The 10,993-nt window shown below is 33.7% G+C and overlaps 1 protein-coding gene across 1 annotated transcript; it reads left to right on the top strand.

Annotated features, from left to right (window-relative positions):
- The first annotated feature begins 4,326 nt into the window (after nt 1-4,326).
- On the top strand, nt 4,327-10,557 carry LOC149154109 (uncharacterized). The gene is made up of 4 exons (XM_089444050.1): nt 4,327-4,457; nt 5,906-6,409; nt 10,315-10,401; nt 10,494-10,557. The coding sequence occupies exons 1-4, from the start codon at nt 4,327-4,329 to the stop codon at nt 10,555-10,557; spliced, it is 786 nt and encodes a 261-aa protein (XP_089300176.1).
- The last annotated feature ends 436 nt before the right edge of the window (nt 10,558-10,993 follow it).

The raw sequence follows: 10,993 nt of genomic DNA, 5'->3' as shown, positions 1-10,993 counted from the left end.
TATAATGCTGACCAGTGGCCAATAGACTTGGTTTCCTCTCAGGGCGAGTTGAGGCCACCAGGTAAAGCTGTGTGCTGTAAATTTGCCTTATATATATATATAATAGAAAATGGATGGTCCAGCTAAGCATTACAAAAAAGAACAATTATTATTTATTTATAATATCTATTAATTATTTCATTTTAAATATATTAATAATTCATCTCTAAATTTATAAATAGAACATTTATTTTAATTATTAATTATATTAATTATTAATCAAATAATTATTTATAATAATATTTATATCATTATTAATAATTAATTTCTATTTCAAAATTATTTATTAATTATATTAACTATTAATCAATTAATTATTTATAATAATATTTATATTATTATAAATAACTTCTATTATGAGAAAAAAATTTGTAAGATTAATCTATTTTTTAGTTAATTAATTTATTAATTCATTATTTAGATCATTCTTCATTAAGTTTTATTATTATTATTATTACTATTATTATTATTAATTAAATATTTAATTAACTGTTTATAATAATAATTTATATTATTATAAATTTATAATTATTATTATTAATTATTATTTATAAACTCAAAAAACAATTATAATACTAATAATTAACTTTTAATTTAGTTTTATAATTCATTGTTAGCCAAACTTTTATTCCATCCTAAAAAATTGTTTCATATAACTATTTATTGTTTGTTCAAGCTCTTCTATCATCATTCAGAAGTCTTGATGATGGATCCCTTTTGGGATTCAAAACATCGACAAAGTATGATTATTACTGTGGATACTCCAAAATTCAACTCAACAGAAATTAACCACAGAAGTCGGAAATAGAAAAAAATTATATGTGATTATTTTTATGCTATCATAACTTTTATGTTAATTTCTTTTCGAATAAGATTATGTATATGCATGTAAGATTTGTATTATTTTTCCATTAGAAGAATTTTGAGGTCTAAAATGAGTCTCCAAGGAAATTATAAAATAATAGTGGAAACAATAAAATAAGATTAGATTACACCATCAAATTTTAGATGGAAAAACGAAAAAGCTATTTTTTCATCTCGTATTTTCAACTTATCTCCCTATGGGTTTACTCAAATTTCAAGCAGCAACACTCATTGGATGCAGAATTTGATTCCTCATCCAAGGAGTACCCATGTTGAATTTTGATGAACCCTGCTACATGAAAAATGAGAAATACATGAAAAATGTGTTTGTAATCACGTTTTTTTATGTATTTATCATTTTCGTTTAGTATGGTCCATCGAAAGTATGTAACATGGGTACTCCTTGGATGAGGAATCAAATTTTGCATCCAACGAGTACTTCTACTCAAAATGTGAGTAAAACCTTAGGGAGATAAGTTGAAAATAAGAGTTAAAAAAATAGTTTTATTCTTTTATTGTTTTTTAAACTTTTTACTTTTTTAGTCCAAAAATGGTGAATCATCCCCCATTGTTGACATCATCATCTTGAATCTTATTGGTTCATATAAAGTTTATTTTGGTTGTATATTTTTCTTAGGAGGCCCATTTTAGACTTTAAAATTCCCCTAATGGTTTGGGAACAATATACATTTGCATGGGGGAAATCATGGTATGTTATGTTATCCTACATTGGAAAATATTCTTTGGGAAAGAAGATGAATTTACATGCACAAAAATCATAGTAATGTGTTGGTTTCCTTGGAATAAATATATGGTTAATGTTGTTATAATTTTCTGGAAAAGAAGACATGTATTTGTATGCTTTATTGCATTAGTTTTCTGGAAAATAAAACATGTTTTTGCATGCCCTATTGTGTTATATTTCCTCGAAAAGGAAACATGTATTTGCATGCTCTATTGTGTTAAGTTTTCTTTCAAGAAGATTCTTTTGGAAAATATATGCATTTTCTTGCATAAGAACAAGATTCATTGTGTTAGATTTCTTTACATATTTTCATGCACCAAAAGAATATCTAAAGGACTGATTTTTTTGATAAATTTTATGTAATTTGCATGCATGAAGATCATAACTAATGTGTTAGTTTCCTTTAAAGGAATGTCTGGACAGTTGTAGTGATTTGTCTTGCAAGAATGTGTGCTTATGTGAGGGGAATAATAGTTAATGTGGTATTTATTTATAGACATGCTTTGATGGTTATATGCTTATAACTAGTGCATATGCAATGTTGTTAGAGGAACCATGCCGCGATATTTTATTCGCATTTCATGAATGTATATGGATATATGGTGAAGAATCACTAGTATAGATTCATGAATTGATTGAATAATTCTTTATTTAATCATGATATCAAAGGTTGTTGACAGTAGCAGTTGCAGGGAAAGACTACAACATATGCAAAAATGGATTATGTTTATCATTATGGCAGGAAATAAGTTAGTGGTCTATGCAAATTGAAGGAATATTAGCTACAGGATAATCCACTAATGGGAAGAACCAGGCCCTAAAGACACAATCCTCAAGGGTTTGTGGGTAAATTACACTAGAAGAAAATGATGAAATTAATGACCAAGAGACTAAAAACATTAGTCACCACAATTGTTCGAAGTGAAGTACTACAAAAAACGAGCAATATTAAGTGACCCAACTATAAACGACTAACATAAATGACTAATTTAGTCTGGAGTTAAAATATACGACTAGATAGTAAGTAATGCAACTAAAAGTGACTAACGTGAATGACTAATTTAGTTTAGGAACAAAAATACAACTACTTAAAAAGTACTGCAATAATACAAATTAGTCATTTATGATACTCATTTTAATTTTGCACTGTATTTTTTGGATTGAGATTCCTTTCTCTTACATGTTGTGATAGCTTGTTTTGTTATACATATAGATGTTATTGATGTAACATTTCACTCAATTGGAGGGTTAGAATAGGTTAAATAGGAACTTTATGAGCTGGTTATTCTTCCATTACAGAGGCCTAATTTGTTTGGGTAGTGCAAGTTCCTTAGTGCTTCGGTGTTTTGGTGTATGGCCCTTATAGAACTAAGAAAACATTACTTGAAAGGAAATAGCAAGAGAATTAGGGGTTGTTTTCATCAATGTAAGGCTAGCCAATCTTGCACTAAACACAACTCGTATTAATATAGACTTTGATAAATAAATAAAAGTTTAACTATTAATTCAACCGAGAGGCTCATTCTACATCCCAGTATGATGTGCAACGTCATTGTCTATCTTTCATCAAAGTTGAAATATTGCTCATGTCGGTCAAAATAAAAAATTTAAAAACTCTAAAAATAAAAAAGATTAAATAACTATACAAAACATTCAAATAATGTCTGCTTATAAAAAAAATTGCACATGAAGAAATTGGATCCCTCTCAGCTCATGTTATATCTGTATTTAAAATGGATCTATGTTGGTTTTAATATATTCTTTGAAATATAAATTAATCGATTAGGCCTGGAGTATGCCCTAAAACTGCTTCTTCTTGGCTAAGATCTCATCTTCATTGAACATAAGGAAACATGTTAATGGGCCAAGACACAAAGGCATCTGGCAAGCATGAAATCCTGCCCCTTTACGGACCACCAACGGGTCATTCCAGGTGATGTGGTTTTCCTTGAATAACAGTGGTGAGTTAGGATGCATTCATATATAGCAGCTGGAGATGGATGTCCTCACTTCTGGTTTGAAAACTAAGTTATAATAGGATTTCCCATTATTGAAAAAATATAAATTAATCAATTTTCATGGGATTTAATTTTTATTAAAATTAAATTGAAAATGGAAATAAAATTGTAAGATTACATGTTTCAAAATAAATAAATAAAACTTTACACCAAGACTATTGTTAATAGATAAAAAATCTTTTACACCATTTTAATTTTAATGAAAACATAAATGCATCCTATTATTATTATCATTTTGGAAATTTATATTTATCATATTAAATTCTTTATTATAAATATTTTTATTGACTTAACCGAAACATTTTAATAATTCTTTATTTAAATAAATAGTTTTGATAGGCACTTTCTTAAAAGTTTGTGTATGAATCTGATCGACTCATCAGAGCACAGTCGACCCAACCACGCTGATATATTTACATGGATATATGGATATTGGTAGACGAGGAGTCTTCTTCCGTGGAAACAAAGATAATTTCTAAGAAGATCTATCTGCATTGTGTTTGCTTCCCCATCAGTAGAAAAAAATCTCGAATTTGGCATTGCAGGGTTCATAGATAATTTTTCAGAAGATTTAGCTGCATTGTGTTTGCTTCCCCGTCAGTAAAAAAGAAAATCTTGAATTCAGCATTTCAGTGTTGAAACTTGAGACCAACTATCATCATGTATAAAATCTTTGTCAAGGGTTTGGATGAAAGAAAAAAATGCCTGCACGTGTCTTCAACCCACCTCATGGTCTCAGATCTGAAGGACAAGCTCTTCGATCTGATGAAAATCCATCCTTTATTTCAAAGGCTCATTTCGGGAACCCACCAAATCGTCGATGATGATCTGAAGGATAGCCTCTTCGATCTAATGAAAATTCCTATGCAGTTTCAGAGGTTCGTTTCGGGCAACCGCCAGAATGTCGATGATGATCTTAAGGATAGGCTCTTCGATCTGATGAAAATCCCACCACATTATCAGAGGCTCGTTTCGGGCAACCGCTAGATCACAGATGATGATCTGAAGGACAAGCTCTTCGATCTAATGAAAATTCCTCCGCAGTTTCAGAGGCTCATTTCGAGCACTTGCCAGATCGCCGATGATGATATGAGGGAACTGTACAATATGGGGAAGAAGTTTTGTAATGGTAAGTCTATGTTTTGCAATCTCTAATACATTTATACATTAAAAATATAACAAATTTCAAACAGTGAAAATTTACCATCTCAAAAAAAAAATCATTACCGAATTCCCACCAAGAAACTAAAAACGTCTGATAGTAGACTACTCTGATCTTATATTGGATGTCAGCCAAGAAAAAAGGCTTAGGGAACTGATAGGAATTGTATTTTCGCACAATCAAATGGAAAATCACCAAATAAAAAGTGCCTTGAAATTGTTAATTATCTTATGAATTGGATCTTTTCAATTCATATTTGTAGAGATACAGGAAGGGCCACATTCTTACAGTCTTGGTTGCCATTCAATCCCCCATGTAGCAAAAAGCAGCACCCAGAGGCTCTCCAAAATCATTAATACTCGCAAAAGATCTAGTACTAAAGATGTCGCGCATGAAGGGCAGAGTTATACGGTCATGAGATTCATTCTGCTTGAACATTATGAATGCTATCATGTTGGAAGTTGGAGGTCTATACCTACACTAAAGGCGATAATTAAAGACCTAATATTGGGCAAGGGAACTCAACAATATTGATAATTAGGGTTAGCATTACCAAAGAAAGAAAGAAAATCATGATACCTCTAAGTGGTTGACCAGTACTTAGGCTTGGACATCCAAAGCAAAAATAATAGAATGTCAACCTATATGGTGTAGCGATTAATGTGGTTAGTAGATTACAAGGTTCCTATCGCTATTATATTATACTGAGAAATTCAATCTGAGATGAGGAGTATTAGAGCATACCAGAGCAAAGACTCGCAAACAGTTCCAAGTTCCGTCATAACCTGGCCGCATATGAATTTTCATTTGATATAATTAATAATAAAATATGGAAACATTATAGGGGAGGATGATAATGTGGAAAGATGATTAAAACTACTTACAAACACGTATCTGGTGTTCCTCATTACACTCCCTATGTCGGAGCTGATTTTTTTGTCCTCAATGTCTAGAGGCTTGTTTTGGACATCAGCACATGATACATGATCACCGAAGCTAATTTTTTTATTGGTGGGGTGTACATTTAAATCCACACATTCTATCTGATCTGATGGAAATCCCTCTGTAGTTTCAAAGGCTCATTTCGGGCACCCGCCAGATCATCGATAATGCCCTTTTGGTCGTTGCCCATAACAACTTGTACCCACAAGTACATCTCCTCTTCCAGCTGAGAGGGGTCAAAGGGGGTTTCAAATCTCTTCTAAAGGGTGCCACCACCAAGGCCAGCCAGAAGAAGACTAGCAACTTCGATGCTTGTCGCGACATGAGAAGAAGGAGGCTCTGCCACATGAATGCCAAGAAGAAACTAGAGTGGAAGGTAGAGGCACAAGAAATGCAGCTCAAGAAGATTACGGAGGATTACCTGAAGAGGCAGGCGAATATTATGAAGAAGAGTGACCCCTGCTCCAACGAGGGCGCTAGGTATGTGGAGAAGTACATGACTGAAGCTTCCAGGGCCATGGAGGCTGTCGAGTCTGCGGTCAAAGATGGACTGCAGGAGGCCCTCAAGCTTCAACAGAATTGGAAGAGGAAGAATATCAAAGAGCCACAACTTGTCGATACCAAGGGAGCAAAATTATGGTTAGTTGTCACCAACCTAAATTTTTCTTCCAATTTTTAGGTTAATTAAGGATTTCAAAATTTTAGCATTATAAGGGTTCTGTGAAACACGAATGTGAAAATCTGAATACCCAGTGAAGGAAACTTTGTAAAATGCTCAATTCACTGTAGCAAGAAGCCGTAAATTTCTTGTAGTTAAATGTTGAGGAAAACCATGACATGTATAAGCTAATGACTTGTAGCTAGGGTTTCAAATTACTAGGTTGTGTTTAGGTATTTTTATTGTTCGAGTATTCACAAAGCCCATTTTTTAAAAAATATCAATTCATTAAAGATTCCCAAGTCTGTAGCAACAAGTCCTCAATATACTATACTTTAATGTTTTCTTGTTTGCTTGTAAAGGGGTCCATTTAAATCTTCCAGATACATGGTGTATCAAGGTCACCAGGATTTTTACTTGGGCTATCGAGGTAGCTGGGACTTCCACATGATCTCAATTGTGGTGAAAACATGTGTTTATCGGTGGGGGTTGATCCTCGGTTTGAGGACTGATCACTTGACTGGAAATCATTCATTAAAAGTTATGAAAGACCTTAAAGAAGAGAAAACGTTACGAAAGACCTTAAAGGAGAGCATGGTGTGTCATTGGGGTAGTCCCTAAAATAACTTAGGCTGATTAAGCTATAGAAAAACAATAAATTACTCTAGGAGTTAATTTGATACACAAAAATACATTAACCAACAACATATAATTTATATGATTGACGAGTAGATAATCAAATGACAAATTTTAATAACAAGATAGACTAGTGAAAAAAGTAAACGTGTGTTTTGTTGAGAAGAAACCCAGGAAAATTTAACTGTGGCCAAATGAAATATATTGTCAAATGTGGTGGAGAGTGCTCATGGAAAGATATGGATCTCTTTTGATGTCTCAAAGCATGTTAAATATAATAGGGAAAATATAATCCCTCCAAGCACGTTAAATTTGAGTGATATTTCCAAGCACATTAAATTTGAGTGAGATTTTGTGACAGGTGGAAAGTACAAAAAATCCATGTTAACTTTTGACTTGCACTTGGACAACGCTTCCATGCTTCCTTTTGAGTTTAGTTTTCCTCTTTTTGCCCAAAACCCCATTGATTATTTTTTTAGTTTTCCTCTTTTTGCGTGAAACCCCATTGATTTTTATTTTTATTTTTTTATTTTTATTTTTATTTTTTTTCATTTTTCCTCTTTTTTCCCAAAACCCCATTGATTTTTTTTTCAGGGTTTGCAACGATTTCAATTTGTGAGTCAGTCTGAGCATTTTGAAAGGAGTGGTATTCATTAATCTTATTAAGAATCATGGCATCACCTGCAAGAGGCAAGCAAGTTGTTGCACCTACGAGAAGGAAACAACAACAATAGGGTGGCCTGGGGTAGATGATGTTTGCAGTTTTGAAAATGGCTACCTAATGCTACTTCGTCATGCAAGTGTTCTCTTCGAAGGATCATGTCTATTTGGTGCTTCAAATTCCAAATCTATTTTCTTAGGGTGAGACCATGCTCAGGGTTTGATTCTGTGTCTATCCTTTATTTTTTATGCCCTTTAGATTTCTAATCATATAACTGTGGGAGTTTTGAACCCTGATAACATCAAGTTTCAGACATTTTTAGGTTTGAAAGCTAGAAAGTGTCATTGGTGAAGCAAGAGGAGATCTTTGTTTCAATATGCCAATTGTTTGAGGTTGTTACCTGATCAATCTTTCCTTCTTGCATATCCTAGAGATCTCATTCAATTGTCACCAAGTGAAGGAGTATGGTCATTAAGTTGGCTTGCAGGTCCATCTGCATTTGATTTATATTCCCTTGTAGATCCAATTTTGACACCATCGTCCTAATTAATATCATCTCAAGGTCCTTCACGCTAGATGCCGTCATCTTTGCTAGAGGTCATCCTCTCTCTCTTACCATTTTATTTCTCACATAGACATGTAGACCACTTACTGATGTAAATGTCATTTTTCGTAGCCATCCATTGGCTTCTTGTTTTGATATCCTTAAAGATTTTTAGGGAGGAATTTTACTAGCAGCAACATTGTTGTCATTTTTTTGTTTCTTATGTCTTGTTTAATGCCTTTCAACAGTTTTAGTTTATGTCACTTGCCTTGCTGAATACTTTGACTTGTAGGTGGTGAAGAACAATTGAAACTTCTCTTTTTTAGAATGTTTGTCCTTCTAAAGGACTAACAAAAGAAAGTGTTGAAGGAGAAATTGATTTGAACAAAAAAAGGAATGACTCACCAATTGTCTCATCTTTTGGAGATTTTTGGTGAGATCCTTGTCTAGAATTTGCTGTCAAAACTTTGACAGGAGAAATTCCTATTGTAGATGATGATTTGGTCCTTCAAAATTACCTTTTACCTCTAGCAAAGCCAAATGAAAATTTGTGTATTAATTCAAATCTCCCTAATCCATTAGGTTTTTTCACCCTTGCAGATGGATCCGGTGACAATAAGCATGTTGAGCATCCTAATTCAACTGAAGAAAAAGCCTCATCATCCATGGTGGAGTTTAACATAAGTAATGTGAATCAACACACTTTATTTGTTTCAGATGGTTTGCCTAGTACTGGAACTCTCAATAGAAATGGATATATGAGGAAAGTGAAGAAGTTTATGAGGCAAGATGCTAAAGACTTGCTTGAACCACTTGGGAGAAAACTTTGTAAGCAGGCCTTGGATTTTGTGAAGGAAAGTAGGCATTCTAGTATCTTTTTTGAGAAATAAGCAAAGGCCATGTCTGTGTATTTTGTCCTAAAAATTTTGAATTGATTGTTGAGATCTTAAACAGGGTTGGTATTACTAACCATATGCTAGATGTGCTTATGATATGGTATCGATAGCATTTACTACTCCAGTGGAAAATTATTACCATGTCCATTCCAATTTTATATGATGTGTAGCCCAGTTAAATGAGAAATGGCATTGTCTGTGTACAATTGTTGCATTGTTGTCTAACTATTAATGATGTGCTCCTTTATATATCAACGACCTACATAGAGACAAATTTAATGACCCGGGGAGTTCAATGAATTGTAGTGATATATTTTCTATTTGAAAACAAGATTATATGAAAATGTGTCTATGATTGCACACCATTCATGTCATATATTTCTGCTTTGGTTATAGATATTGTTATCACTCCAGGAAACTCTCCTATGTTGCAGCTCGAAGATGCCTGGTAACATATAATCTTCAATATTGTTCTCTGAACTATTGGAATAAATGATGGTTTGGATCAAATCAGATAATCATTTCAGCTCTATTCTCACTCAAGACATGCATGAACACCATCAACAATACAAGGATTTAGACCACTAATGCTCAATAGTTTATAGATTCAACGTATAGATGGGGAATATTGATTGTACCAGCAGATGCATACATAAACATATATGAGTGGCCAGCTACAGGAAGTAAATGGAACTTGCAAATCTAATTTATTAATGCAAAGATAAGATGACAGTTACCTGGCATTAGACACATCAGAAAACATGAATAACCTATTCAAGTGCAAGCATAAAACAACAGAGAAAATGGGAATTGAACATGTAACAAAAAAATAGGCTTATCTTGTTGGGATGAAGATGAGAAGCTAAAGGATTAGAGTCTCCAAAAGTTGAACCCTTGTTACATTTAGCTTTCAACCTTTTATAGGCTTATTACAATGCTCCTGAGCTCTCAAAGGCTCGGAGTCTTAATCTATCCTCCTTGTCTTGTTAACAGTTTGATGCCCTAACTAGCAAAGTGTGGGCTCAGAAGTTTCTTCTTCTAACAGCAGAGTAACTGCATTCTATTAGTTTGTTGTGTTTTCTGGGAGTTCTCTCGTGCTAGAGATGCCCCATAACTGTTCTATTTGTTTGGCTATGTTGCACTATCTAGGCTCCATGATCATTTGTCGGTTTTGGATGAGCTGCGCGTGCTATGGCCTTTGTTATCCCCTTTCCAATCTCTGTTTCCCGGCAATCTGTCTCTCGGACTCTGTTTTGTGATGGAATGGGTCTTTAGGCCTCTGTTTTCCCTTTAAATGTTTATAATGATTTCTTTTATGTTAAACACAGAAAACACTGCAACTGTGAGAAATCCTGCCAAGCTCTCAATCTTTCGGACTTCAAGAATCCTTAAACATGGCATATTTATCTATCGAGTCCGCCCTTAGGGTCGCTATCGCAAGTCACACACGACCTGTTCCCTTGCCTCCCTTCGTATTCTGGAATCTGTTAAAAAACACGGGAAATACATTGAAAATGGCTCCCTCTGAACTTCAAATATTATATATTTCCCTTTCTAGACCCTTTTGTGTCCAGGTCCTATCACATAGTCACTGCCCAAGGTTCCCTTTGTATTTTCATTATATAACGAAAATACACAAAATACATTAAAAATGGCCTTCCCGTGGATTTGAAATCTTATGAAATAACATGTATATAACCGTCCGGTCTGGTTATCACATCGTGCATATGAATGTGTAAAGGCCCCACTCCTTCGTAATGTTCCGATGCGATATAGCAATGCCACTTGTCACAATCGCATATCACCCAAGCCAAAGGTCTTTATATAA

The sequence above is a fragment of the Pinus tabuliformis genome, chromosome 9 (genome assembly GCF_031772625.1).
Source record: "Pinus tabuliformis cultivar Carrire ecotype Pingquan chromosome 9, CPIR1, whole genome shotgun sequence".
NCBI classification, from domain to species: Eukaryota; Viridiplantae; Streptophyta; class Pinopsida; order Pinales; family Pinaceae; genus Pinus; species Pinus tabuliformis.
Note: the sequence above shows the minus strand (reverse complement) of the source record. Positions and strands in the feature narration are given on the sequence as shown.

What these genes read in the sequence shown, in the direction of transcription:
- LOC149154109 (XM_089444050.1), top strand. Translation starts at nt 4,327, where the DNA reads ATGTATAAAATCTTTGTCAAGGGTTTGGATGAAAGAAAAAAATGCCTG. An exon ending in ATCCATCCTTTATTTCAAAG is followed by an intron (nt 4,458 to 5,905) that starts GCTCATTTCGGG and finishes GTAGTTTCAAAG; the next exon opens with GCTCATTTCGGGCACCCGCC. An exon ending in TCTCTGTTTCCCGGCAATCT is followed by an intron (nt 10,402 to 10,493) that starts GTCTCTCGGACT and finishes TGTTAAACACAG; the next exon opens with AAAACACTGCAACTGTGAGA.